The following is a 27469-nucleotide window of genomic DNA, read 5'->3' on the forward strand; positions in this document are numbered from 1 at the left end:
TGCTCTCTACCAGATAAATAAATAAAATCTAAGAAAGAAAGAAGAAAGAAAGAAAAGAAAGAAAGAAGGAAGGAAGGAAGGAAGGAAGGAAGGAAGGAAGGAAGGAAGGAAGGAAGGAGAAAGAAGAAAGAAAGAAAGAAAGAAAGAAAGAAAGAAAGAAAGAAAGAAAGAAAGAAAGAGAAAGAAAGAAAGAAAGAAAGAAAGAAAGAAAGAAAGAAAGAAAGAAAGAAAGAAAGAAAGAAAGAAAGAAAAGAGAAAAAAAGAAAGAGAAAGAGAAAGAAAGAAAAAAAACAAAAGAAAGAAAGAAAAAAGAAAGAAAAGAAAGAAAGAAAGTCACTGTTATCTTTACATCCTTCTTGGTGTGAGTAAGCAGCAGATTTGGGGAAGCGAGGGGGGTAATTCTCAAAGGGTTCGTTTGCTTAGAACTCCAGGTCGTAACCAGCAAGCACCCTGGTCACCGTAGCTTAGGGCTGCAGACAAGGTGGGGGGAGGCGCAGAATTCCTGCTAAGGTGCTGGGATGCCTTCTAGCTTCAGCACATGTTGAACGGTTTGGGTTTCCCCAGGCTCAGGAGGCCTAGCTGCTTGGGGTGCCTGGGTGCTTCTGGGGGCCCCCGTCACCGTGAGCTGGGACGGGGGGGGGTGCGGCCCGGGCCTTCGGGTGTCATGCCTCCATGTGGTCCAGGCTGGGGACAGGGAGGAAAACTGTCATGCACACATGGCACCCAGAGTCCTCCCAGCCTGCCCCCCGCCGACCTCTCCCACCACCCCCTTTCTCCTTATGCTTCTGGAACCGCAGGCCGCTCTGCTTCCCCGCTCGCTGCAGGCCGATCTCCTCGCCAGGGCTCAGGCTGGCTTGCTTCCTGCCTCCTCTCTCCACCTGTCCACGAGGAGCTCCTTCCTGCGGTCATTCCTGTCCCGTCCTTAAGGCTCGGCTGGTCCCTTAGAGCTAACGTCCGTCAAGGGAATGAACGAGCGCTGGGCCAAGGGCTTGTATGCGTCCCCGAGGAGAGGAGGAGCAGTGAGCGTGGGCCCTGTTTGCCCAGGACGCAGGCCAGCGTGGGAGGAACAGGAGGCCCGTGTGTGCTGGAGGAGGTGGCCTCGGCCCCTGAAAGCGGCTTCCCCTGGCCGCCCCCGCCCCGTGCCTGCAGCAGCACTGGCAGCTGGTGCTGGGGGCTTCGTGATGGAAGGGTTAGGCCGGGGCGGGGGGGGGGGGGGGTGTCACAGATTTTCTGCACAACAGAGCATGTACTTCACAGAAAAGTTTGGTTTGAAAGTGTGGGTTGCTTCTTCCTTAAACTGACCTCCTTGGGTGTTTGTGCGTTGGGCCACTACCTGTTTGCTCTCAGGTGCACCCGTCACCCTCCTCCCACCGTGCTTTTGTGGCGGGGGCTGCTGCGTCTTGCAGGCTGCATGGCCCAGGCTCCCGTCTACGTTTGGCCACAGGGAGGCCCCAGCCAGGGGCACGACAAGGGAAGGAGTCGGAGCTGCCTCTGTGTGTCCAGCAGCGTCTCCAGCAGTGGCCTCTGTCCTGATGGCATCTCCCGCCACGAAGTACCCCCCAGCACCCCAGCTTCCATGGGGCGAGCCCAGCTCTAGAGCCCCAGGCACCCCCCACCGCCCGCTCTGTCCCTCTGGCTGAGGGTTATATGGCTTCCAACCCTTGCCAGGCTCTGGGCTCCTCCCGGGCCCCTTGGGCCTCTCAGTTCTTCATGTTCTAGAAAACCAGTTTCCTGAGTGAGATTCTCTTTCAAATACACAAACGGTCTGTTTCCCAGCAGACTGATTTGGATTGCTTTTTCACTTTTAGTTTGACACATCCATTTGGGTTTTGTGACTATATCTAACAAACCCCAGAAGGAGGACCTCGTAACCACGGAGGAGCTGCTTAATGGGATTATCTGTGGTGCCTTGGTGCCTGAAAGAATTTGCAGGAGTAAAGCCCTTTGATTCTAAAATATGTTTCTTGGGGCAGCCCGGGTGGCTCAGGGGTTTAGCGCTGCCTTCAGCCCGGGGTGTGATCCTGGAGACCCGGGATCAAGTCCCACGTCGGGCTCCCTGCATGGAGCCTGCTTCTCCTTCTGCCTGTGTCTCTACCTCTCTCTCTCTCTGTGTCTTTCATGAATAAATAAATAAAATATTTTAAAAAATAAAATAAAATATCTTTCTTTACTTATTAGGCGTTGGAGCACCCGACGTCGTCACTGCGCCCTGGGAGGATTCTCAGGGGCTAATCCTTTGCAGAGAACCAGTGTGAATTCTAGAGCAGTTGTATACTTTAGTGGGTAGAATGAATTACTAATTGGCTTCTGAACCACCTTGATAGAAATAAGAAGACTTTGTTTTTGCTTTATCAAAAGCAGTTCTGTTCCTAATTCTGGTGAGGCGAGTGTTTATTTTTAGCGAAGGGGACAACTGCCAGGGCTGGATGGCTGGAGTCTACGGACTGCTTCTAGTAGGAAGGAAACCACAAGAGAATTTTATTTTTTTTTTATTTTTTTGAAGATTTTCAAGTTTATTTATTCATGAGAGACACAGAGAGAAAGAAACGCAGAGACACAGGGAGAGGGAGAAGCAGGCTTCATGCAGGGAGCCCGATGTGGGACTCGATCCCGGGTCTCCAGGATCATGCCCTGGGCTGAAGGCGGCATTAAACTGCTGAGTACCCCCCACCCCACCCCGCCGCCTGCCCACGAGAACATTTTTTTTCACTTCAATTTTTTATTTTTATTTTTATTTTTTTTACATTTTTTTTACAAGAACATTTTATTTATTTTTTTTAATTTTTATTTTTTTTACAAGAACATTTTAAAACCATCCTCCAACCCGGTCTGACCAGAGAGCTCTCAAAATTTCATGACAAAGCATGTTCTTGATTAAAAACTGTAATCACACGAGCATTTTGTAAACCGTTTGAATAAAGAAAACTCAAAAGCAAAAATGGGATTTTTGAGGCATAGGTCTGATGGCTGCTCATGAAGACCTAAAAATAAAACTCAAAGGCAAATCTAACAACCATTCGTTTGTATTGAAGAATTTATTCTAGTTGGTGTAACCTGAGTGGCATTTTTCATCACCTAAACTCCTTCTGTGCCAGGAGTAGAAAGAGATGCTGTGAAAGCCCTTCCCTAACTGTAATCTCTAGACTGAGATTTGTTCCGTTTGCTTTTCAGGCTCCGTGTACCACTTTGATAAATCGACTTCATCTTGCATTTCTACCAGTGTTCTTCTTCCGGACCCATATGAGTCAGAGAGGTAATTTTTTTTTCCTTGTGGTTTGAATGGCATTGTTATGGGAAGTCAAATAGCCCGAATGGTGGAAACTAATTCTCCTCTGTGGCTCTCTGAGCAGAAAAAAAAATGTTCATATATCCTGATGAAGAGTGTTTTTATGCTTATTTAGAATCTGTCCCGGTGAGAGTTTCTCCCACCTGTAAAGCACAGAGCAGCCAGGTGTCCGTCCCAGAAGGAAACGTCTACATCTAAAGCGCCGTCGGGCCGGGCAGCCACTAGGCCCTGCCCAGATGTCCCCTTTCTTGGGGGCCCTGGTGCAGCTGAAGCTACAGCCACATGCTGGCCTCTAGGGGAGCACCTCGGATGTTACTCCGTAAGGCTCTAGCCTGGGCAGGAACCAGGATGCCTCCCTCACCAGCCCAGCTGAGGGGGTCTGGACCACAGCCTTTAGTCACTAAGGGAGAACAGGTGTGAACGAAAGATGGTAAGAAGCCTGAAAACATTCCAGCTCACAAGTGACAGGCTTCTGATTCTATGAGCTGGCTCCCCAAGTGCCCAGGCCCGTTCCATTTCCTCTTCTCCGGACTCCAGGCCTCCCTCCTTGGTCGTTGGTATGACTTTCCCTGGTACCCTCCTCCCCTAGCAACTGGCCTGTTCGTGCGGAAGAGTGCCACCTGCAGTTGGTTTTCTCTCTGCCTCGCTCTTTGTAAGCATGGCTCACAAAGGAGGACTTCCACCTGGGAATCCCTGGGTGGCTCAGTGGTTTAGCACCTGCCTTTAGCCCAGGGCATGATCCTGGAGTCCCCGGATCGAGTCCCACGTTGGGCTCCCTGCGTGGAGCCTGCTTCTCTCTCTCTCTGTCTTTCATGAATATGTAAAATAAAAAGAAGGACTTCCTTCACTTTTTCTTCTGTTTCCACCTGAAAAATAGGCCTCTTCCCTGGTTGAATTGACAGGACGCACACCACAGCATCCCAATGAATGCATGCCCTCTTTCCGGATACAAAGCTCTGCTCCATTTACAGAGGGAAGCACAGTAGCACGATTTTCACATTTATCAGTCTTTTTTGCTACTGTTGTTGTGATGATGCTGTACAATGGGACCCTCAAAACTAGCGGTGGTTTAGGGGCACCCGGGTGGCTCAGCGGTTGAGCATCTGCCTTAAGCTCAGGGCGTGATCTGGGTCCTGGGATCGAGTCCCGCATCAGGCTCCCCACAGGGAGCCTGCTTCTCCCTCTGCCTGTGCCTCTGCCTCTCTCCCTGTGTCTCTCATGAGTAAATAAATAAAATCTTTAAAAATAAACAAATAAAAATAAAATAGGCATAGGATCCATGTAATAAAAACTAAGGATGCCCAGTTCCACCAGAGTCATTACATCTTAGTGCCCAAAGAACTGAAATAGTTGTTGAAGGGGCATGTGCTGGCCTAGTAAATCCAGTTCAGTGATCATGGAGTGCTGTTTTCTTGTAAACCAGGGATTGGCAAACTTTTTCTGTAAAGAGCCACATTGTAAATATTTCAGGCTCTGTGGGTCTCTACTGCAACTGCTCAGCTCTACTTCTGCAAGCCAAAGCAGCCATAGACACTAAATAAATAGGTGTGGCTGTGTTCCATAAATCTCTATTTACAAAAATGTGCAGCTGCCAGATTTGGCCCAGGGGCCATAGTTGGTAGACCCGTTATAAACTCTTTTGTTGGGAAGTGCTTACTGGATATGTCTTACTGTTTGTCACTCTTTAATGTGAAAGATTCATCTTCGGGCTTAATTAAAACGGTCCTCCCCTCCTATTTGGCATTGACAGACTCGGGTACAGCTTTAATTATCTTGGAAATGTTTTACTTGTCCAGGAAGACAGTGAAACTACTCATTAACTGAAAACATAATTTAAAAAAATATAAAACCTTATATCAAACACTGAGTTGCTTTATGAATACAGTGAAACCACGACCCCCTCCCTGGCCCCATGCAGTTGACAATCCACATTTAACTTTTGATTCCCCAAACATAACTTCTAAGAGCCTCCTGTTGACTGGAAGCCTCACCGATCACATAAACAGTTGATTAACACACATTTTGTATGTGATTCGTTTTATACACTGTATTCTTACAATAAAGTCAGCAAGACAAAAGAAAATGTTAAGAAAGTCATGGGGGGAGGGGGTGCCTGTCTGGCTCAGCCAATAGAGCGCGCAACTCTTGATCTTGAGGTTGTGAGTTGGAGACCCGCGTTGGGTGGAGAGATTACTTAAAAATAAAACCTAAAAAAAATAAAATAAAATAAAATAATAAAATTAAATTAAATCAAATTAAAATAAAACCTTAAAAAAAGAGAGAGAAAAGAAAGTCATAAGACAATGACATTTGAAAAATTGCATCTAAATGGACCCGCACAGTTCACACCCATGCTGTTCTATATAATAATCCCCATATTAGCGAGCAGATTTTAAACACCACTCTGAAAAGATACATGAGTACTAATTCTTCCATTTTCAGTGCCAAATATTGTGATTTAACTTTTCTTCCTTCCTTCCTTCCTCGTGGGATTCCTATGAACTGATGCTTTGTGTTCAGTCGCCTTACTGGTATTCTGGTGGTTGATGTAAAGAGTGACGGATCAAACCAAAAGAACCATTATTTGACTCTTTTTTCTATTTAGGGTTTATGTTGCTGAATCTCTCATTTCCAGTGCTGGAGAAGGACTGTTTTCAAAGGTAGCGGTGGGACCTAATACTGTTATGTCTTTTTATAACGGAGTCCGAATCACACACCAAGAGGTGAGTGGGGTGGAGGTGGAAAATGGATTGGTTAAAGGGCTCGGTTTCAAACACTCTTCATTTTCCTGTTAGCCCCTTTACTTTCATATTCACTAGAAGTATGAAGAATAAAGTCTTTTTTTGTAACATTGATGGGATAATGTCTTATCGCAGTCTTTGCTGTAGCAAAAATACCATACACTGGGTGGCTTAGTTGGTTAAGCATCTGCCTTGGGCTCAGGTCATGATCCCGGGGTCCTGGGATCGAGTCCTGCATTGGGAAGCCCTGCTCTGCAAGGAATCTGCGTCTCCCCCTCCTCTGCCCCTCCCCACCCCCATTTGTGTTCTGTCTCTCTCTCTCAAGTAAATATATAAAATCTTAAAAATACACTGGGTGACGTATAAGCAACAGAAATTTATTTCTCACAGTTCTGAAGGCTGGAAGTTCAAGATCAGTGTATCAGCAGAATTGGTATCTGGTCATAAACCGCTTCCCGGTTCATAAAGGGCTCTCTTCTCATTGCAGCCTCACGTGGCCGGAGGAACAGGGGAACTCTCTGGGGTCTCTTTTAGGTTTCACAGCTATCTTATAGAGAATGGGAGGCACCCGTCAACGAGACAGCAATTGCTTTATACTGTCTACACCCAGTGTCTGAAAAAAATGGAGATCCAACTGGACTCTGTCAGTAATTAATTTATGACCTTGCACAGGGTGCTTCCTAAGAAGGCCTCCTACTTCTGTTTGTGCAAAAGTCCTACAGTAGCCTACATCCAGCCAGGAAGGCTTCTATTGCCAAAAAAAATAAAGCTAAAAATAAAAAGCTAAGAATCATCACCTCTTGCCTTTAAAATACAATCTTTGTTATGTTTTCCAGAATTCATAGGTGTTTTTTGTTTTCGCTTCTTCGCGTCACAATTACCTTCCTGACACGTCCGCTTGAGGACAAGAAGGCCGCCGCTTGAGCCTGGCTTGTAGTCTCCATCTGGGCTCACTTGCATTACGCGTATGGGACCTGGGCGTGTTGCTCATATCCCTCAGTCAGGTCCCCCCCTTTTCACTTACTGCAAAGGGATGCTAAGGGGGAAATGCCGTGAAACAATGCAGTTTTTGCCCCTTCAGGGGCATCGTACAGACAGAGATGGCTTGGCACCCAAACTCAGTACCCCCTGGTGACTGCCGGGCCTCGGGTTGGCCACCTGGCAGTCCGGTTCAGCGTATGCAAGGTGGCTCAGACTATTGCCACGCAGTCTATTAATTCTAATATTTTACAGAAGACAAAACAGAAGCCCAGAACGGGTGAGCCACTTGTCCAAGGTCACAAATACAGGAACTAGCAGCGTACAAGCAGGATTCCAAGTAGCAGAATCGGGCTCGGGGTGAAACTCCTGCTGTGCTGTGCTGTGGACGTGAATGAGGCACCGTCTTTGCCCTCATGGCATTTAGATCTCATTGGGGAGGGACGCCTGGGTGGTGCAGTCAGCCGGACTCCTGTTTGGTGCAGGTCCTGATCTCAGGGTTGTGGGATCGAGCCCTGCATCAGGCTCAATAGGGAGTCTGCTGGAGACCCTCTCTCTCCTTCTCCCTTTGCCTCTCCCCACCCCCGCTCTCTAACGTAATAAATAAATCTTTAGATCCTGTAAGGATATAATAAAAACACACAGCTAACGGCAACATAAGGTAGATGGCACCAAGTGCCAAACATCAGTATCCTATGACAGGCCTGGGATATTAAGACCCAAGAAGATTTTTTTTCACTCCCACCCCTGCTGTATCCCTTGCACCTAGAACAGTGCCTGGAGTATGATAGGCACTCAGCAAATATTTGTTGAATGAATATCAGATACAAGTAAGAGCATCGTTTTCATTTAGGGACAGGAGAGGCAGCTTACCTCTGGGAGTCAACAGTTCTATATAAAAGTGTGATCCGAAAAAATAATAATAATAATAATAAAATAAATAAATTTTAAAAATAAATAAATAAAAATAAAAGTGTGATCTGAAAAAAATAATAAAATAAATAAATAATAGTAAATAAAAATAATAAATGAATGAATGAATGAATGAATGAATGAATGAATAAATAAATAAATAAAAATAAAAGTGTGATCCGAGGGGCACCCGGGTGGCTCAGTCGGGTAAGCACCCGGCTCTTGGTTCCAGCTGAGGTCGGGATCTTAGGGTCATGGGATTGAGGACCCAGTGGGACTCTGTGCTCAGTGCAGGGTTGGCCCGTCCCTCTCCCTCTGCTCTTCCCTCTGCGCTCTCTCTCTCTCTAAAATAATAAATACAATCTTTAAAGAAATTGTTTTTAATGTAATCCTGCTTGCTCCAAAAAACTGCTCTGCTGACATCACCAGATCCTGGGGTGTGGGCTGGAGTGGGCAAGTGGTTTGGAGAAGGGAAGCCTGTTAGCACACTGCAGAGTCCCATTGTAGCCAAGAAAGCGCAGTGGTAACTGGTGACGCTGTGGCCTGGTTCCCGTTGATGTTCTTATTTTTGTTTTTCTGTTGCCTCGTCTTCTTCACAAAGGGAGGGGGGTCAAAGGGATTTGGGGGTTGATCTGAGGAGCAGCTACAATCACAGGAGGCAGGAGCACCCCACAGGCTCCCCTGATGCCAGGCAGCGCTTGGATGGGGCAGCAAGAGAGGGGATGACAGCCCTGGCACAGGGGCCACCATCCAGAGCAAGAGGGGGGCAGGGAGCTCCCAGGAAAGAGAGGGCGCTTGTGCATCTGAGGGGACCATCCTACAGTGAGGAGTCTCTGGCCCAGAGTGCTCCAAAGGACAGAGGCAGCCTGGGGCCTTTCTGGCTCTGGGCTGTATCTAACCTGCTAGCAGATGTGCCGTCAGGTGTCCCGGGGAAAGCAGGCCCTAAGTGGCTGACACTCTGCTTGCTTTGGACTATTTTATTTATTTTTTATTACTTTTTTTTCAAAGATTGTATTTATTTATTCATGAGACTCACAGAGAGAGGCAGAGACACAGGCAGAGGGAGAAGCAGGCTCCATGCAGGGAGCCTGACATGGGACTCGATCCCGGGACCCCAGGGTCACGCCTTGAACCAAAGGCAGATGCTCAACCGCTGAACCTTCTGGGCATTCCTGTTTGGACTATTTAAAAAAACAATCAGGGGATCCCTGGGTGGCTCAGCGGTTTAGCGCCTGCCTTCGGCCCAAGGCGCAGTCCTGGAGTCCCGGGATCGAGTCCCACGTCAGGCTCCCGGCATGGAGCCTGCTTCTCCCTCCTCCTGTGTCTCTGCCTCTCTCTCTGTCTCTCTATGTCTATCATAAAATAAATAAATAAAGGGATCCCTGGGTAGCGCAGCGGTTTAGCGCCTGCCTTTGGCCCAGGGCGCGATCCTGGAGACCCGGGATCGAATCCCACGTCGGGCTCCCGATGCATGGAGCCTGCTTCTCCCTCTGCCTATGTCTCTGCCTCTCTCTCTCTCTCTGTGTGTGACTATCATAAATAAATAAATAAATAAATAAATAAATAAATAAAACTTTAAAAAGAAGACTAATAGTTAAAAAAAATAAAAATAAAAAAATAAAAAAACAGACGTGTAAACATTTGAGTTTGGTGTTGGAGGGCTTTCGAGGTGACAGGCCTTAGCCTGAAGAAAGAAACAACCTAGGGCTACCTGGTTATATTTTCGTGTGTCTTTGTAAGAGACTCTAAGTCCTTCATTTCATGTGAGGGGAGCTGAACTCCATACCTAACACGTGGAGCTGGCTGGTGCTCCCCCACCTGGCTCTCACCATCGACGGCCAGAGGGCTGCCGTGGGTTTTTTTCATGTACGTGAAATGGAAGGATAAATGAGTTCGTACTGCTGGTGTTCTCTGAGGTGTGGGGAGAAGGGCCCCCTCTCATGTTTGCTTTCTCGTGTTCTGCAGGTTGACAACAGGGACTGGGCCCTTAATGGAAACACCCTCTCCCTCGATGAAGAAACGGTCATTGATGTGCCTGAGCCCTACAACCACGTGTCCAAGTACTGTGCCTCCTTGGGACACAAGGCAAATCACTCCTTCACTCCTAACTGCATCTACGACATGTGAGTATGACACCGAGCTGCCCAGGCCGGACCTGGGCCCCAACCGCCCGGGCCCTGCGACTGGGGAGGGCATGTCAAAGCTGTGATCCAGCACCCAGGATGGCCACTCGCTCCGAGTCCCCGAGGCTCCTCTCCCCGGGGGCTTCACAGTTATGACCTGAGACTCAAGAATCCCAACAGCCCCTTCTCTGGCCTTGGTAGGCTCACAGGTGCCAAAGGGCTTAGAAGAGTAGAAATGCTGTGGAAATAGGACCCTTTGTGGTTGCTGTGTCGTTGGTGCTTTTTTTGTCCTGGTCTCTGGAAAATGAAGGGTGGTGTTATTTGAAATATTAGAAAAACTAAAATTAAAAAAAAAAGAAAAACTAAAATTATTCTGCATGAGGGAGAAGAGTGAAGTGTTTTACGTGAAAGGAAGGAAGAAAATAAGATGCTAACCTAGAGCATGAGGTCTTGGTGTTGGAAAAGACCGATAAAATCAAGAGTCCCCATTACTCAACAATAAAGAGGAAAGAAATACTGTCCCATGCGACAGCGAGGACGAGCCTTGACGTTACGCTGAGCGCAAGACACCAACCGCCTAAGACCCCACGGTGTATGATCCCGTTGATAGGACTTGCCCGTCACCGTGGGATTCACAGAGACAGGGTACAGATCTGTGGTTTCCCCAGGGAAATGGGGCTGATGGCCAACAAGAATGGGGTTTCTTTTGAGGGTGGCGCAGTCTGCTAAAAACTAGGCAGTGGTGATGGTTGCCCACCTGAACCCCCCTGAACTGTCCACTTCCAGTGAGTGAATCCCAGGGTATATGAATCACATCTCGACAATGCGGTCATTTTAAAAAGTCCAGTAGTCCTACCTCCTGGAGTATGAGCCTCCCCTTCCAACTGCTCGCTGATCCCAAACTTGTTGTAAACCTCCATTGATGGGGAGCTTCCTGTTGTGCACGAAGGCAGCTATCGGGACAAACTGAAATAGATATCATGAAATTAGCTTTCGGGCTCTGATGGTTAAAGTGTTCTTTCCGTGGAGGGAGCCCAATGGCTTTCTCCGTAACGCCCCTAACATCCTGTGCCCCCGTTATTTCCCTACGCACTCTGCCAATCTGTCTTCAACACAGTGGCCCCACAAATATTTTAGGAGTTTTCATATATGTCCCCTGGATGGTCTCCTCCCAAAGTCCAGGATCTGTTCTTGAAGGGTACAGTTTGCATGCCTCGTCCCGTCGTCACCGATCCCCTTAGCTCAGCCCGAAAATGCCAGGCACCCCCAGGTGGCTGCGTGCAACCTTTTCTGCTTGGTTGCAGCCTGCCGTCCCTCCGTCTGTCGCTCGTTAACAGAAGCAGGATCAGATCGCGCACGGTGAATCTGTAGGAAAATGACCAGGCTGTGCATGTCCCTTCTCGCGTCCCTGAGACGCCTTGGAGATTGTTCGGGCAGTGAGTTGCTCTCCTCGGCAGCCGGCAGCAAGGACTGAAGCTACGACCTCTGTTTAAAGGGCAGGTCGAGATGGCAAAGGACATGTGTCGTGCCAAACGAGACCGACACTGGTCCTAACTCCAAGGCCTTCGTGGCCACCGTGAATTAGGCCAGAGCATCGTTCCAGGCTGCACGCAGCTGACCAACCACCCTTTATTTTATTTTAAGATTTTATTTATTTATTCATGAGAGGCAGAGAGAGAGAGACAGACGGAGACACAGGCAGAGGGAGAAGCAGGCTCCGTGCAGGGAGCCCGACGGGGGACTCGATCCCAAGTCTCCAGGATCACGCCCTGGGCCGAAGGCAGGTGCTGAGCCCCCTGAGCCTCCCGGGGATCCCCATTACCAACTACCCTTTAAAGCGGTGCTAACAGTGACAAACCTACTTAGACTACTCTTTTCAGCCAGATTAGTTCTATGATTTCATTGCAAGGATCTGTTTTTTTCTCACCAAAGAGAAGGGTGCACAAGGAGACGAGGGAGGGGAGCCGTCTGTGCAAAACCAAGTCCCTGCACCCCTCAGGGTTATTTCCTTCCAGCCCAATGCGAACAGTTAGTTATTGGGGAAAAATAGGAAGACTACCCTGAAAATACAGTAAAATGTAAAATTCAGATACCAAGTCATGGCATTCTTTTGCTTGGACCGTCATTGGTGTGATCATGCGCACTTGGACATCAGCCCAGCGATGTCCCCATAGAAGCTGCCGCCCGGCGCAAAATGCCGAGTGGGCGAGCAGACAGGGACTGCCGCCCCAGGTGTGACTGGACACGCGGACCTCGCAGCCACGGCGGCCAGGTGTTCCTAGTGGCCGTGCCCTAGGGCCACCGGGGAGAATGAGCACCTGAGATTGGGTTGTTTCTTTGCAGTCTGTCCTTTTTCTACTCTGAAGATAATGACGATAAGCAGGAAGCTGCCCGTAAAAGAGGATTATACCAGAAGCACAAGCAGGCTTCTACGGAATTTCGTCAGTATACGAGAAGATTAGCTACAGCTCCATTCAGGGGGATTATCTTTTAATGCAGTATTTTAATTTAGAGGGATCCCTGGGTGGCCCAGCGATTCAGCGCCTGCCTTCGGCCCAGGGCGTGACCCCGGGGTCCTGGGATCGAGTCCCACATTAGGCCCCCTGCATGGAGCCTGCTTCTCCCTCTGCCTGTGTCCCTGCCTCTCTCTCTCTCTGCGTCTCTCGTGGATAAATAAATAAAATCTTTTTTTAAATGTTTTTAATTTAGAGACAAAGAGTTGTGTTTTGTTTTGTTTTTTTAAGATTTTATTGATTCACGAGAGGCACAGAGAGAGGAAGAGGGAAAAGCTGGTTCCCTGCAAGGAACAGGACTCGATCCCAGGACCCCGGGATCACACCGCGAGCCAAAGGTGGAGGCTCAACCACTGAGCCGCCCAGGCGCCCCCCAGAATTGTGATTTTTAATTAGGAATTCCCGAATCCCTGATTCGCGGATGTGTGTGATGGAGCAGCACAGCGTGAGGAGTCTGTGCGCATGCCCGCTCGCACGCACATGTGCACGCGTGGCCACTAGGAGAAACTGAGTCCTGGCTTCGTGCCAGGCACCGTGTGAGGTGCTTCACCTGTGGGGCCCTGTCTCTCCCAGTGACACCTCTTCCACGACTGGGATTGCTCGGATTGTCGTGAACCTGCAGGTGAGGAAAGTGGGATTCGGGGAGACGGAAGTGAGCCTTCCCAGACGGGGCGGTCATAGTGCGTGGATCCGGGGTTCACACCAGAGTCTCTGATCCCAAGTCACGTGTCCTTTCCAGGCAAGATGACACCCAAGTGAGGTGGACACAGACGCCCCCTGGGGTGCGGGCAAGCTTGTTTGGTCCTTTGTCCTTAAGCCACAGACACGCTCCTCCCCCACCACCAACAGTAGGAACCAGCCACGTACTCACTGTCACGGCCCATGTGCCGATCTAACTCAGGGCCTGGAAACTTCTCCTGCAGCGTCTCAATGTCCTTTGCTCAAAATGTGACTTTATAAATGAATGAGATTGACTTGATCAGATGCATATAGAGATAAAGCGAATTTCTTTCTGGCCATGCCTTACACGGGCCCGTTTGGGGGTTCAGAAGCTGGCAGGTGAGCTAAAGCCATTGTTCCTCATTTATCTGCTATTCTCCGGGCAGGGGTTGTAGGGGGGAGCCAGGCCGGGAGCCTCTGGCGGAGGAACAGGCCTAGCGCCAGCCCTGCCTCGGGTTCCAGGGTGCTGTGGCTGCTCCCTTCGCAAGGTGCTTCACAGGGAAATATTTAAAAAGCAGGTTGGCAGAGAGGTTAGGTCTAGGCTTCGCTCCTGGAAAGGAATCTTCATCTACTTTTATGCCAGAGGATGATAAATGCTTCCTCTGTGGGTATAGGGCGGAGCACAGAGTTCTTTGCTTTTGAAAATCCAGGGGGCTCTTCCTTCAACCTCCCAAAGCGCCCTGGTGAAGCCGTGCCCACAGGTGCAGCCCGGTGACCCGACGCTGCGGGCCAGAGGAGCTGGAGTGTGGACCGGCTCCGCTGGATCCAGTCGCTCACGAGGCATAGGTTTCTGTTGTTGCCCGTGCCCGTGGGATCCTAAATACAGAGTGCCCTGTATGGTCAACGAGGCAGGGGGCACAGTGCGTATGAATCACCCACAGGTGCTGAAGGGCAGGCCCCGAGCCAGCAGGTGTGGGGGGGGCCGACCTGCGCCTCGATGGGCAGCGCCCAGGTGGAGCTGGTGCTGGCCCCCCTGCAGGCCGCCCTGGATGTGGTGGACGGTGGCGCCCCGGGAAGGGCTCCCGGTGATCCCTCCCCCTCCCCTCCCCCCCCACCCCTGGGCTTTGCCTCTAAGCTCCCTGAGACCCTGCAGTGACCGTGCGCTCTCCATGTCTAGGTTTGTGCACCCTCGTTTCGGGCCCATCAAGTGCATCCGCACACTCCGAGCCGTGGAGGCGGACGAGGAGCTCACGGTTGCCTACGGCTATGACCACAGCCCCCCGGGGAAGAGCGGGCCTGAAGCCCCCGAGTGGTACCAGGTGGAGCTGAAGGCCTTCCAGGCCACCCAGCAGAAGTGAAAGGCTCCGCCCTGGGCTTCGGAGACCCCGACTAGAAACTCGGATCTATGCACTACGTTTTCCGACAACGGGACAACCAGGGACTGCTCGTGCTGTGACATCACATCCTCTCACTCTGCGTTAGCAACGACTTTCTCTCGCATACTAACTAGGTTTGACTGTATTACTCATGCCAGATTTAAAATTAGCTAGCCTCACAGCAGCGTCCTACCGAGAGGTATTGTCGAACACTTGACACAGACGGCGTGATGTTCTTGGGTGGTTCAAGTCTAAATCTGTACCACGCTCAGATGCCAAATGATTAGACTGAAAAAAAAAAAGGGAAAGGGGGCTTTTCGGTCATTTTTTAGCCGTGGTTTTTCCACGGTGTTCTTTCCCTACGGTCGACGTAAAGTGTGTTTTCACACTTTTGTACGCGCCGTACGGAGGGTAGAGAATTACTACATTTTTATTCTCTAAATGTAGTATAATTCGCCTTTTAACCTTTGATCTGTATCTTGCAATAGAATGGCTTCGTTTTTTTTTTCCCCCAGCGAACAGAACCCCACTTTTCAACCCATTTCACCCCTCGGTCCCATTCTCTTAGATCTGTCTTTTACAAGAGAAGAAAAACTTCCAAATGGATTTCGTGTCCGTGCCAGTGTGTAGGTCTCTCTGGCTCTTTCTATGATCATTGTTTCATTATTATGTCCTAATATAAAGAACTGGCTCATAGGGCCGGGGTATTATTATAGAACTATTATTCTCGCATGTAAACAAAGATACCTTTGCTTTAAGATGTGAGAAGAGATGAATTTACTTTGCGTGCATTAAGTTATGGGAGAGTTGTAATATATACTTTTAAGAAAGGAGAGAAGGAAATTAGTATTTCTAAGCAGTAACCGTGGCAATTTTGCAATATCTTCAATTAGTGCTAGTAATTTCTTCTCCTCGGGTACACACTAAATGTACATAACCTAGAGCAGTCTGGCTTGTGGCGCAGTGCATTGAATTCAAAAGTCAAATCGCAAACTAGGATTCTAACGCAGAATTGAAAAGTTGGGGTTGGGCGGGTTAATCGCTACTGTTAGGAGAGACATACCGATCACTAGGTGCAAACCAAACCTTACCGCTGCCAACTCTTCATTATTGTAATCTCAAAGCACTAACCTGCTTCAAGGCCTCGTGAATTAAGAGCAACACCTGTGTAGTTTGCAAGCAACGGTGTCAATAGCATTTCAGCCCTTTTGCAAGCCATGTGTAATCACAACTGCAAAAATCAGGAGAAAACCCGTTTTTTTAGTTTAGCTAGTTAGGTGTGTGACGTATCTGGGATTGCTCTGAACGGAGTCTGAGAGTCTGGGGCTTCTGTAAGCGCCCTCCCCACGTGCCGTGGCCATGTCTTCTTCCGATGCCTTGACAAGGCCGCCGGGAGCTGTGGACAGAGCCAGTTGCTCCCACCCGCAGCTGCCAGGGGTGGCACCTGTCGCCCGAGCCACTTGGGTCTTGAAAGCGAGAGCCTCCCAAGCCGCGGCCGCCGGGGAGCTCTGGCCAAGCGGGGATCGCTTGCTGGGAGCGAGACCAGTAAGGAAACGGGCAGGCAGGAAGTTTGCTGGTTCTGGGCAGGTACACGTCGATCTTCGGAAGACTTTAACCAAAGTGCTTGATCCGGGGCTGCCCCGCTCAGGTGGCCCCTGGGCCCACAGGGCCGCCCTGGAGACCGGGACGGTCTTCCCTCCTTTGCAGGCCCAGGCTTCCCGGAGCCCCTGTCTTCAGCAGCGACCGCCGCACAAGGCCAGGCCAAGGGGTGCAGTGGGGGCCCGGGGGGCGGGGGGAGCCCATGGTTCCCACGTGGGGAGTTGTCAGGGCTGCAGGGGGCACCGGGCGGGGTGTGCGATGGCCGCGCAGCAGGACAGGAGGGCCTCATTCTGGAGAGAGACGGTCCGTGGACTGTGACGGCGGCCCGGCTCGGGGCTCGGCTGCTGGCGGGGCTTCCGGTCAAGCGCGTCCCAAGGCGAGCGGCTGAGCGTCTTCAGGAGCAGGACGGCTTCCGGTGGCCCCAGGCCCTTGGCTCGTGAGGCCGGGGCAGGTGGCGCTGCCCCAGCGGCGGGGATGTTCCTGCCGAGGCTGCGGTGGGGGGTGACTTCCGTCCCGGGGGGTCGCTCTGATCACCCCACTCGGATGGAATCCATCCGCCTTTCCTTCTTGTCTTTCTTTGGCTACAAGGGATCTAAGAGTTGTAGGTAGGAGTGAACCAGCCGGTGCGTCTGCAGGTTAGACGGTGAAGGACGGCTCTCGGTCTGAACCCCAGCAGTGTGTGTGACCTTCAGACAAGTCAGAGGAGACAGCCCCCCTGCCCCCGCCTCTCTGTTTGTGCCTTCTGGGCTTTTCTTTCTCCCGCCCCGTCTCTCTGTCCTCTCCCTCTGGGGGTGGCAATGCTGACGTCGTGATGCCCTCCGCCCCCTCCGTCCCTGGCCTGAGTGGCTCTCCTCCCCATGTGGACTCGTGCCTCCACCCTGTGTCCCCCCTCACACACTCCCGGGTGGAAGGCCTTGTCACAGACAGGACCCCGGGGTGGGGAGGGGGGACCCCGAGAGTCCCCGCATCCCGCAGGTAGGTCAGGACATCGAGGGGCCCGTGAGGTATCGTGGCGAGGAGGGAAGGGCCTTGTTCACCCTCGCCCGGCAGGGAAGGCCTCGGGGTGTCTCATGTGACAGCAGCTTTACGTGGTGGCGGAAGGGAAGGGGTCACGAGCATGGTGACCTGAGCAAGGGCCCTGTGGTAGGGAGTGGAGAGGGAATGGCTGCCCAGGCCAGCCCTGCGAGCCTCCATCTTTCCTGAGCAGCTGCCCTGCGACAACACGTTAGCTCGAGTTAGGGTCGGGAAGGGGAAGTCCTCCATGGGAGCGTGTCCCCATAGGGACCCTCGGGGGGCTTCTGGGCAGCGAGGGGGAGAGGCCCGGGTTCCTGCCGCAGAGCAGGACGTGGGGAGGCCTGACGTGAAGAGGCCAAGGCGGGGGCCTGAGGTGCGCGGTGGCTGTTCTTCCTTTAACCTTCCTCCTGGTCGCCCTAAGAAATGAGGCCGGAAATTCGTTTTTCAAGACCTCTTTGAACCCCATGGGGCGGGGGGGGGGGGGGGGGGTGCTTGTGTTAAATGTACCTGCCCCCCGGGGGTTCTTCACACTTGAAAAAACCAATTTCCTGGTCACCCACAACCTAGAAGGGCCAACGCGGGGGCCGGTGTAACCACTGATGACATGGAACCATTAAAATGGCAGGAAGTGTGAGCAGTGAATTCAAGGGTTGGCTTCTCCGTGAGACAGTACGTGGCACTTTAGAAACTTTCCTTTAATACGTAAAATTTTAAGTCACTCACTGCAAAGTGCATTTAAGATCTTCCAAGAAGGTAGATGTTTCCGTTTCGCCTTGTTTTGAAAACCGTTGCCTCAAGTTTGTGTCTTACGAGTAGTGGTTTAGAACCCAGGCCTCTTTTTTCTTTAAAAAAAAAAAAAGAAAAAAAAAAAAACAAGCAAAACTATGTTGCAAGACTGATCGTTGTGACGTTTCTTTGCCACAGATCAAAGGTTCGCAAAATAATCTTGAATTTACATCTACTTGAGGTCCCTTGACTCGGTGGTTTTCTCTTTGACCTTTCCCTTCTGGAATTCGGAGCCTTGGTGTCACTTTTTTTTTTTTTTTAATTTTAAAGATACTAAATTCTACTAGTTTTGTTTTGCCAAATGTGTGCATACATATTCAAAGCAATGAAACGATTTCAAGCCATACAAATACCACAGGGACGGAAACCCTTTTCACAAATTTTAATGTGTTTGTATGTAAATAGATGTTTGTATGAAATATTTTCATGGTAGAATGAATATATTTAAATGAAGTTGAATTATTCCAGTGCTATTTAAACAAATTAACGAAATTTTTGGTGAGAACTCTCTGAGTCTATTGAGATATACAATGCAAGATCAATTGTGATTTTTAAAAATCAAAAAGCCTACACATGACTCTGACTCACGGCAACTTCCGTGCGTTGTTGCACCTGACCCGGAGAGAGCTGGTAGGCTTCCCCAGTGCCTCAAGCCGCTTCCTGGTGTAAGTTAGGTGCTTGTGGAGGTGTGTCCACCTTTACGTGACATCACTCCGGCCTCCGAGGGCCCGCGAGTGAATCAGAGGCATTAGAGACACTGGTGCAGTTATCCAGAGCACAATTTCTTTGCAGGGCAGCAGAATCAGAAGCCAGATGTGGCCGCGTGAACCCGGAGCTGGGTCTGCAGGCCGCCCTCCACCGCCACCCTACTGCCTAGCCACACGTGTCAGGGAGGCTGCCCTCAGTGGAGTTGGGGTTCAGACCCCGGGGTGGAACTTCACGGTCTTGCCAGCAGGCCCTGCCTCCTGACCTCCGCCTCACCCAGAGGAAGGGGGACGGCGCAGCTGGCAAGGGGCCCATTTCTCAGCACAGTCCATTTCCTGTCTCAGCTCTGGGAGACTATGCACCGAAGCACCAAACTTCCAACCAGAGAGAGACGTCCTCGGATAACGCAGATCCTTGCTTCCTCTGTCTGTGACTTTACACACTGTTGTTAGAAGTCGTTTTAATATCAAGACCAATCACATCTCTGGGACATACCTCCCAACTCTCCTGACTCTTACGTTACTAGAACACTCCTCTATAATGGTATGCAACTTGACTGGGTTGTTTTGGGGCTTTTTGGTTTTTTTGGGTTTTTTTTTTTGGTTTGATTTGGTTTGGTTTTTTTTTTTCCCCTCTGCTTTGGTCCTGGATATAATGAAATGATAAATAACGACAAATTTTCACTGTGTATACTAGCAATATGTACACACATGCCAATGTATCTTAACATAGCGACTCGGTTACATTTTGGGTTACTATTAATTAACCTCAGTTCTTGTCTTGGGAAACCACAGGGATGTGTAATGCCTGCTTATCATTGAGGAAATTAGGTTCGTGGTCTGAGCTCCCTCCTTCAAAAGGTTTCCTCCTGGGTTTTCTATGTTCTCTTTTTATCCTGAAATGCATTTATTAGGTTGTGAGGTATGTTTAAGGATTGGAACCTAGGGGTGTGCTTTCAGCATTTATTGCAACCAAAAGTTAACCCCATCACAGTTAACAAAAGATTGGTCTTTCGTGGAATCTGAACTAAATCTATGAGCCTTATTCAATATCTATGATTCTATGATTTTTTTAAATTATGGGAAATTAATGAAAGATGTTTACATGAATAATGTTTGCCCTTACTGTGTTATGAATGAGTTTTTTGTAGTGTGTCTGGGTGCATGTGCAAGAAAGTAGGAAAAATGTTTCTGAAACAAAACTTGACAAATATTTGTAATGAAAAGTAAATTTAAAGATTGCTATAATTGCGCTATAGAAACAATGCAAGTATTAAACAAAATATACAATCATCTGTCGTTGTCTTCCTTTGGTCATTTAGGGCAGAAAGGCAGTGACTTTCTTTTTCTTTTTTTTTAGATTTTTTTTTTTTAAAGGTTTATCCATCTAAGAGAATGAGCGGGGCCGGGATGGGGGGGAGGGCAGGGGGGGAGGGAGAAGCAGACTCCCCCTGAGTGAGGAGCCTGGCTCAGGGGCTCCATCCCAGGACCCTGAGATCATAATCTGAGCAAAGGCGTCTAGACACTTAGCCAGCTTAGCCACCCGGGCGCCCCATTATGACATGTTTACCTATATGTTTAAATTACTAAGCAAGCTTTACATTTTGAGTTGTTTTAAAATGTTATTAGCTATTTACCATTTTCAAAGCAGGAGAAGAGAGGAGGTGTGAGGAGGGGAGGGGTCTGGGATGGCTGGGAGCTTTATATTTATTTAGCATGACTCCACATACACCTGTGAATCCAAAAGAATTATCAACATCAGCCCAAAGGGTCTAGTGGATTACATAAATGTTAAGGGTATTTTTTTTTTTTTTTTATTGGTGTTCAATTTACTAACATACAGAATAACACCCAGTGCCCGGGTATTGAATGTAAGTGAAGTGACCGGGGAAATAGCTGAAGGATGGGAAGCTTCAGCTCATGGTTTAAAGAAGATAATGGGAATTTTATTAAACGTGGTAGATTTTGGCAATCTTAGGACAGCTTTGAGCTGAGGACACCGGGACTCCTTTATTCCTCCCCAGATCACAGCTGACGTTCCCAAACTCACCCCTACCACGTTCCCAGATATGTAAAAATGGTACTTTGCGACCAGCTGCACCCCGTGCCCAGGGACCCAGAGTGGGGGATCCCAGGAAGCCAGGAGTTGCTAAGGGAGGCACATTTGGGCATCAAGCAGGGGAAGCATCCGTGGGACCTCCTGCTTTACCCTCCCTCCCTCCCTCCCTCAGTCTTTGATTTTTTTTTTTTAATTTTTATTTATTTATGATAGTCACAGAGAGAGAGAGAGAGGCAGAGACACAGGCAGAGGGAGAAGCAGGCTCCATGCACCGGGAGCCTGACGTGGGAATCGATCCCGGGTCTCCAGGATCGCGCCCTGGGCCAAAGGCAGGCGCCAAACCGCTGCGCCACCCAGGGATCCCTCAGTCTTTGATTTTATCACACTTCCTTCCATCCAAGGAAGGAAAGGGAAGCAAGGAAGATGACTAAATCCAAACTGACGCTGGATCGGCTTCATCACTTGGATGGGGACACATCCGTATGTGGATCTTTAAGGCAGAGTCTTACCTACCGACACACAATATTAGTATTCTTGCTCCCTGAGGGAGATAGAGGGGGGTGAGATTAAAATTTTAATGCAAATGGGGTAAGCCTGAGAAGCTACAGTCTCAAAAGCAAAGCATCTGGCAACTTTTCAGACCTCAAAACTGGTGTGGAGTCAAGGGGGGTAGGATAAGCTAAGGTGAGGAAGATTGAGACCAAATTATTTTATTTTTAAAGATTTTATTTATTCATGAGAGACGCACACAGAGAGGCAGAGACACAGGCAGAGGGAGAAGAGGGACCAGATACAGGACTCGATCCCAGGACCCCGGGATCATGCCCTGAGCCCAAGGGAGATGCTCAACCACTGAGCCACCCGGGTGCCCCAAGACCGAATTATTTTAGTCTCAGGAATCATCGCACATATGCCTCTCACTAAATCTCTGTCTTTAGGTTTTAATGTTCCAGACTGTTCCACTTCCTGGTTCATAATAAACTCGAAATTATTTCAGTGGCCATCTCCAGAGTTGGAGAAGTCATCCAGAAGGATTTTATGCTGTGCTCAACATTTTTTTCACGATTCTATTTAGAGAATCGTGGGGAAAAAAAAGAAGCACAAGAGGGAGGAGCTTCGGAGGCAGAGGGAGAAGCCGGCTCCAGGACTCCATCCCGGGACCCCGGGATCATGGCCTGAGCCGAAGCCATACACTAAATGACTGAGGCACCCAGCTGCCCCTGTGCCCGACGTCTGACTTCAGCTCAGCATCCGACTGCTGTGCGGTGGTTCAATAAGGAAGCTCTGCCCCAAAGCTATTTTAGAAAACAAGTATTGCCTTTGCCATAAAAGGATAGTGCTAACTCTGCAGCAATGTATTGGTGGTGGATGTTTTTCTTAACATTTTGTTGCTTTGTTGAAAACCTAAAGCCATGGTTTTGACATCAGAGCTTGCTTCTTATCGTGTACATGGAAAAAGATGAAAAAAAATAGAAAAAGATGAATGGATTTCTCTAGCTGACCACTAGGTCTTTACTTCAAGGTAGCAGAATGCTTCCAGCTTCAGGCCACGAAAACCCAACTCAGTAGGGCCTAAGCACTAAAGATTCATCAGCTCACATAATAAGACCCCCACAGAATGGGGCACTGGATGGCCCTGGAGCTGTTGAGGCAGCAGCCCCGCCAGGTCCTTCCATCTCTGGCTCTGCGGTCAGGCTCGCCCCCAGGGGCCGGCCCCCCTCACACTCATAGCATGGCTGCTGCAGTCCGGGACATCACACCCACCATCTGGTGCATGGAGAGAGGGGTCTCCTCTCTACCACTGAGGAAATCTAAGCAAATCACTGGCAAGGGCTGTGGGGTGCCATGACTCTCTGAGGGAGGCACAGGGCTGTGTGGAGAAGCGTGGGTGGCCGGAACCACGCTGGGGTTTTCCCAGCAAGAAGAAAGGAGAAATGACAGTTGGGCTGACCCCCCACAGCATGTGCCTCATCTGCAACCCAGGGTTTTATTTCCTTCAGAAAAGAAAGGAGGTTCGACTCTTTAAATAAATAAGTGGATTTTTTAAAAATTAATTCACATCCATTTAGAGAATTCTCAAGTGGTGGGAGTGGGAGGGTTTCTACGAAGATTCATTTGGGTAGAGTTCACAAGGCGGGTTTAGATATTTAGATGATTTCTTAACCGCCGGGTAATACAGGTGCTGCTATTATCCCATTTTACAGAAGGAGAAACTGAGGCACAGAGATGTTAAGTGACTTTAGTCTTTTTTTTTAAGATTTTATTTATTTAAAAAAAAGATTTCATTTATTTATTCATGAGAGACACAGAGAGACAGAGGGGCAGAGGGAAAAGCAGTTTCCATGCAGGGAGCCCGACGGGGACTCGATCCCAGGACTCCAGGATCAGGCCCTGGGCAGAAGGCAGATGCTAAACCGCTGAGCCACCCGGGGATCCCCAAGTGACTTTAGTCTTAATTGAGTGATAGTCATGGAAGGCGTCCTCCCTTCCCTTGATCATTTGCTTGGCCAACCAGTCCGCCACGGTCCCCTCCTCCGAGCCAGTCGGTGGGACATCCAGACCTGCTTCCCACCTTTTTCTGCCCAGATCCAGGACTCCCACTCCCGCCTGCCTGGATTTCAGTTGCAGCTTCTCCATCCCGGCTCGTTCCGCACCTCCACCCCATGAAGGCCCATCGGTGGCCAGGCTTCACCTTCCTGCCTGGCCTTGGTGGGACCTGGGGGGCAAGGGGTTGGGGCATGTGCTAGAAGGCTCTACAGTCAGACCGGTCTTTTGCTTTGTACTTTTGGTTTTTCCTATTTTCCCCCATCCCTTCCCCTCTCCCTTCTGGCAACGACTAGTTTGTTCCCTGTATTTGTGAGTCTGTTTCCATTTTGCTTGTTTGTGTTGGGCATGTGTGTGTGTGGTCTGGCTTGATTTTTTAGATTCTATACGTAAGTGAAATCATACGGTATTTGTCTCTCTCTGCCTGACTTAGGTCCCTTCACCTAATACCCCCGGGGCCATTCCCGTTGTCACACGTGGCGGGACTCCACTCTTGGTCATGGCCGAGTAGTGTCCCACTGTGTCCGCATCCCTCCTCTCCGTCGTCCATTCAGCAACCTGTGAACACGTAGGGGTTTCCGCATCCTGGCTCTGGCAAACGATGCTGGAATGATCAGGGGGGTGCATACGTCTTTTCTTTTCTTTTTTTTTTTTTTTTTTCATGTGTCTTTTCAAATTAGCGTTTTGGTTTTCTTCAGATAAATACTCAGAAGTGGAATTGCTAGATCACTTGGTAATTCCAGTGCAATCCTTTGAGGAATTTCCGTACCGCATTCCACGGCGGCTGCGGCCTTGACCTTCGCACAGGGCCCAAGGGTTTTCTTTTCTCCGCATCCTTGACCACGTTTGGTTTTTTCTCATCTTTTCTGAGACAAGCCCTCCTGGTAGGTGTGAGGCGATGGCTCATTGTGGTTTTGATTTGTATTTCCCCGCTGCTTGGTGATGCTGAGCATGTTTTCCTGTGTCTGTTGGCCATCTGGGTGTCTTCTTTGGAGGAATGTCTATTTAGGTCTTCTGCCCATTTTTTTTTATTGGAGTGTTTGCTTTTCAGTCGGAGTGGTTTTATCGGCTTTGCCACAGGTGACGTTGGGTTTCCAGTCGCACTCTAGCAAACGTGGATAAAACCACCTGCACAGGGTTGCTTTGGAACTGAAAAGACGGAGTGATGCATGCTATGCTCCCTCCCTGTTCCCTCCTCCACCGCAGACACCTGCACCTCCCTCTTTTGTTTTTTAAAGATTATTTATTTATTTATTTATTTATTTATTTATTTAATTATTCATGAGAGACACAGAGAGAGGCAGAGACACAGGCAGAGGGAGAAGCAGGCTCCATGCAGGGAGCCCGACGTGGGACTCGATCCCAGGACTCTAGGGTCACGCCCTCGGCCGAAGGCAGACACCAAACTGCTGAGCCACCGGGGGATCCCATGCACCTCCCTCTTTTGAAGTACGAGGCTCTCTTCCCTTAGGGACCTGTGCATGTCCTCCTCCCAGATAGCAGCCTGGCTCCCTCCCTCCCTCAAGCCTTCACTGAAAGAGGCCTTCCCTGGCCGCCCACCTGCAACCCCCTGTTCCCCCCGAGACTCCCCAAAGCAGTTTACCATCCTTTCTCTTCTCTGCATCCCACTGTCCCCATCCTACCATGTAACACGGTCGTCGGTGATGCTGTGGGCTCCAGGTGGCGTGGGTGTCACCCGCTTCATTCGCTGGTGGGTCTTCACCAGCTGTAGAGCAAGCCCACAGGAAACTGAGCGAACAGGGCCTGGGAGACAGTAGATCGCAGTGGTGAACAGAACCTTGGCAATCACCCGACTCCGTCGTGCCCTGTGTGACATAACTCCTCTGTGCCTCAGTTTCTTTATTCGTAAATTCGTAAATCTTACGAGTTTTGTAAAAAAAAAAAAAAAAAAAAAAAGATTGTGTTTGACCCGCGGGGGCCCTACTGCTTTGGAAGCTTCCAGGCACAGCCGAGGTCCTGCCCGGGAAGCTCAGCTGACTCTTCAGGACCTGCCCTCTCGGGCCCCCTTGTCTAGACTGCACATTCCCGCTCCCTTCTCAGTGACAGGCTTTCGGGGAGCAGCAAGGGCATCCGACCCGATGCATACAACCAGGCTCCCAAGATTGGAAGTAACAATGACTGGGCTAGGGTGTCTTTATTTTAAGGCTCATGCTCTGTTTGCTCAGCTGTTCAACATTGGTTTCTTAAGCTTTGCCATCGAAGGGTCATGATTCCAGGACATGAACAGCTCGGCCGTGAACAATAACAAGTCCCTGCCCATGGAGCCTCCGTGAGTGGGGACCCTGGGCAGGGAAGGGCCATCTGTGCAGGAAGTGCTGCAGGACAGGGGAGGGGGAAGGAGTCTGGAAAGAGGGGTGCAGGGGCCAGATGGGGCAAGAGAGATCGGGGAGGCCTCGCCAAGGAAGGCAGAGCACAAACCAGAGGGCCTGGGGGAAGTTTCCAGGCACCGGGGGTGCTGCAAGGAGCCAAGGCCTGAGGTGGGAATTTGCGTGGAGTGTCCAAGGGCAGCCAGGAGGCCAGGGTGGATGGCAAGGGCAGGATGGGGTGCACAGCTTGATGCAAGAGCAGGAACCCAGATCCCTGGGGCCTCAAAGCCACATGAAGGACTTTGTGGATTAACCTGGAGTGTGATGGGAAATCGCTAGATGCCCTGAAAGACTTTTTGCTGTTTTTAGAAACAAACCAGCTTTGTGTAACTTAGTTTCCTACAGATTCCAGAAACACTTCAGATCGTCATTGCTGTTAGTCCATCCACTGGAGTACCCTGGGCAGAGAGCGGTTAGACCTGCAACAAGAGGACTCTATGGCTCTGGCCGCTAACAGGTGGGGAACAGACTGCAGCGAGTGTGGGGCCAGGTGACAGCAGGAAGAACTAGATGACGGTGGAGGGGAACAGAAGGGACGGGATGAGGGATTGAGTCTCAGACATCCCATAAGGCCAAAGACAACAGGACTTGTAGAGACAAGACGTGGGTTTGTCTTCCAAGGTATATTTTATTATTATTTGGGTACAGTGAGGCCGGCACGTCAGGAGACAAGCGCCACTGAAAGATGGTTGGGAGGCTTGGGTGGCCCAGTGGTCAGGGCGTGACCCCGGGGTCTTGGGATCGAGTCCCCCGTCGGGCTCCCTGCAGGGAGCCTGCTTCTCCCTCTGCCTGGGTCTCTCTCTCTCTCTCTGTGTCTCGTGAATAAATAAAATGTTTTAAAAAGAAGAGAAAAGGGATCCCTGGGTGGCTCAGTGGTTTAGCCTTTGTCTTTGGCCCAGGGTGTGATCCTGGAGTCCCGGGATCGAGTCCCACATTGGGCTCCCTGCATGGGGCCTGCTTCTCCCTCTGCCTGTGTCTCTGCCTGTCTTTCTCTGTGTCTCTCATGAATAAATAAATAAAATCTTAAAATTAAATTAAATTAAATTAAATTAAATTAAATTAAATTAAATTAAAAATAAAAAGAAGAGAAAAGAAAGACAGTTGGTTACTCACAGCTCCCAAGGGAGCAGGAGGGCACCCCGTGGCGCAGGCGCTGCTGGGGAGACCCCACAGCGGGAAGGATCACTGCCAGGCCCAAGGGAGCAGGGAAGACGGTGGACAGGGACCTCTATCATGATTTGGGGGGAAGGAACAGGCCAGGCAGGGTGAGCAGCCCTGGGACTGACTACTTTGGGTAATTTCAGCAGCTCGGGAGGGCAGGAGGGGCGCCTTCAGCTGCCCCGGGGGACAGCAGCCTGCCGTGCAAGAGCCTGCAAGGGCCGTGGACGAAGCTGGTTGCTGCGCATTAGGAGGCATGAGCCGTTTGCTGTCTCCAGGAGTTGTAGCCCAGGTGGCCAAAGCCTCACGTGTCCAATGACAGGACAGAAGGACATGCTGACACACTGGGAGGTTAGGAGTCGAGGCCAACGCTGAATTTTGGTGTAAACAACTGCAAGGATGGGGTGACCGCTTGCAGACTACCTTCTGTCTCTGTCTCCACCCCAAGCCACATGCCCTCTCCCCGGTTTTCACCTCTAGGCCCCAAACCACCCAGTCATTCTGCATGGCAGCTCCCTCTTGTGGTAAGGGCCTGGTAGCCTTCCCGCCTGAAGGGCTGAACGCCAGGCTTCAGCACTAGGGGGGCACTTGATGGGATGAGGCTATATGTTGGCAAATTGAACTCCAAT

General features: G+C 50.0%; 1 protein-coding gene across 1 annotated transcript in view; it reads left to right on the top strand.

Moving 5' to 3' along the window:
- The window catches only part of SETD7 (SET domain containing 7, histone lysine methyltransferase), a 49822-nt gene extending 29837 nt beyond the window's left edge, over nucleotides 1–19985 (top strand). Inside the window, exons 5-8 of the mRNA XM_077860983.1 lie at nucleotides 3172–3253; nucleotides 5892–6009; nucleotides 9883–10040; nucleotides 14391–19985. Coding sequence (XP_077717109.1) covers nucleotides 3172–3253; nucleotides 5892–6009; nucleotides 9883–10040; nucleotides 14391–14571 — 539 coding nt within the window. The 3' untranslated portion in view covers nucleotides 14572–19985. The remainder of the gene's footprint in view (nucleotides 1–3171; nucleotides 3254–5891; nucleotides 6010–9882; nucleotides 10041–14390) is intronic.
- The last annotated feature ends 7484 nt before the right edge of the window (nucleotides 19986–27469 follow it).

Source organism: Canis aureus, chromosome 20, assembly GCF_053574225.1.
Source record: "Canis aureus isolate CA01 chromosome 20, VMU_Caureus_v.1.0, whole genome shotgun sequence".
Classification (NCBI taxonomy): Eukaryota; Metazoa; Chordata; class Mammalia; order Carnivora; family Canidae; genus Canis; species Canis aureus.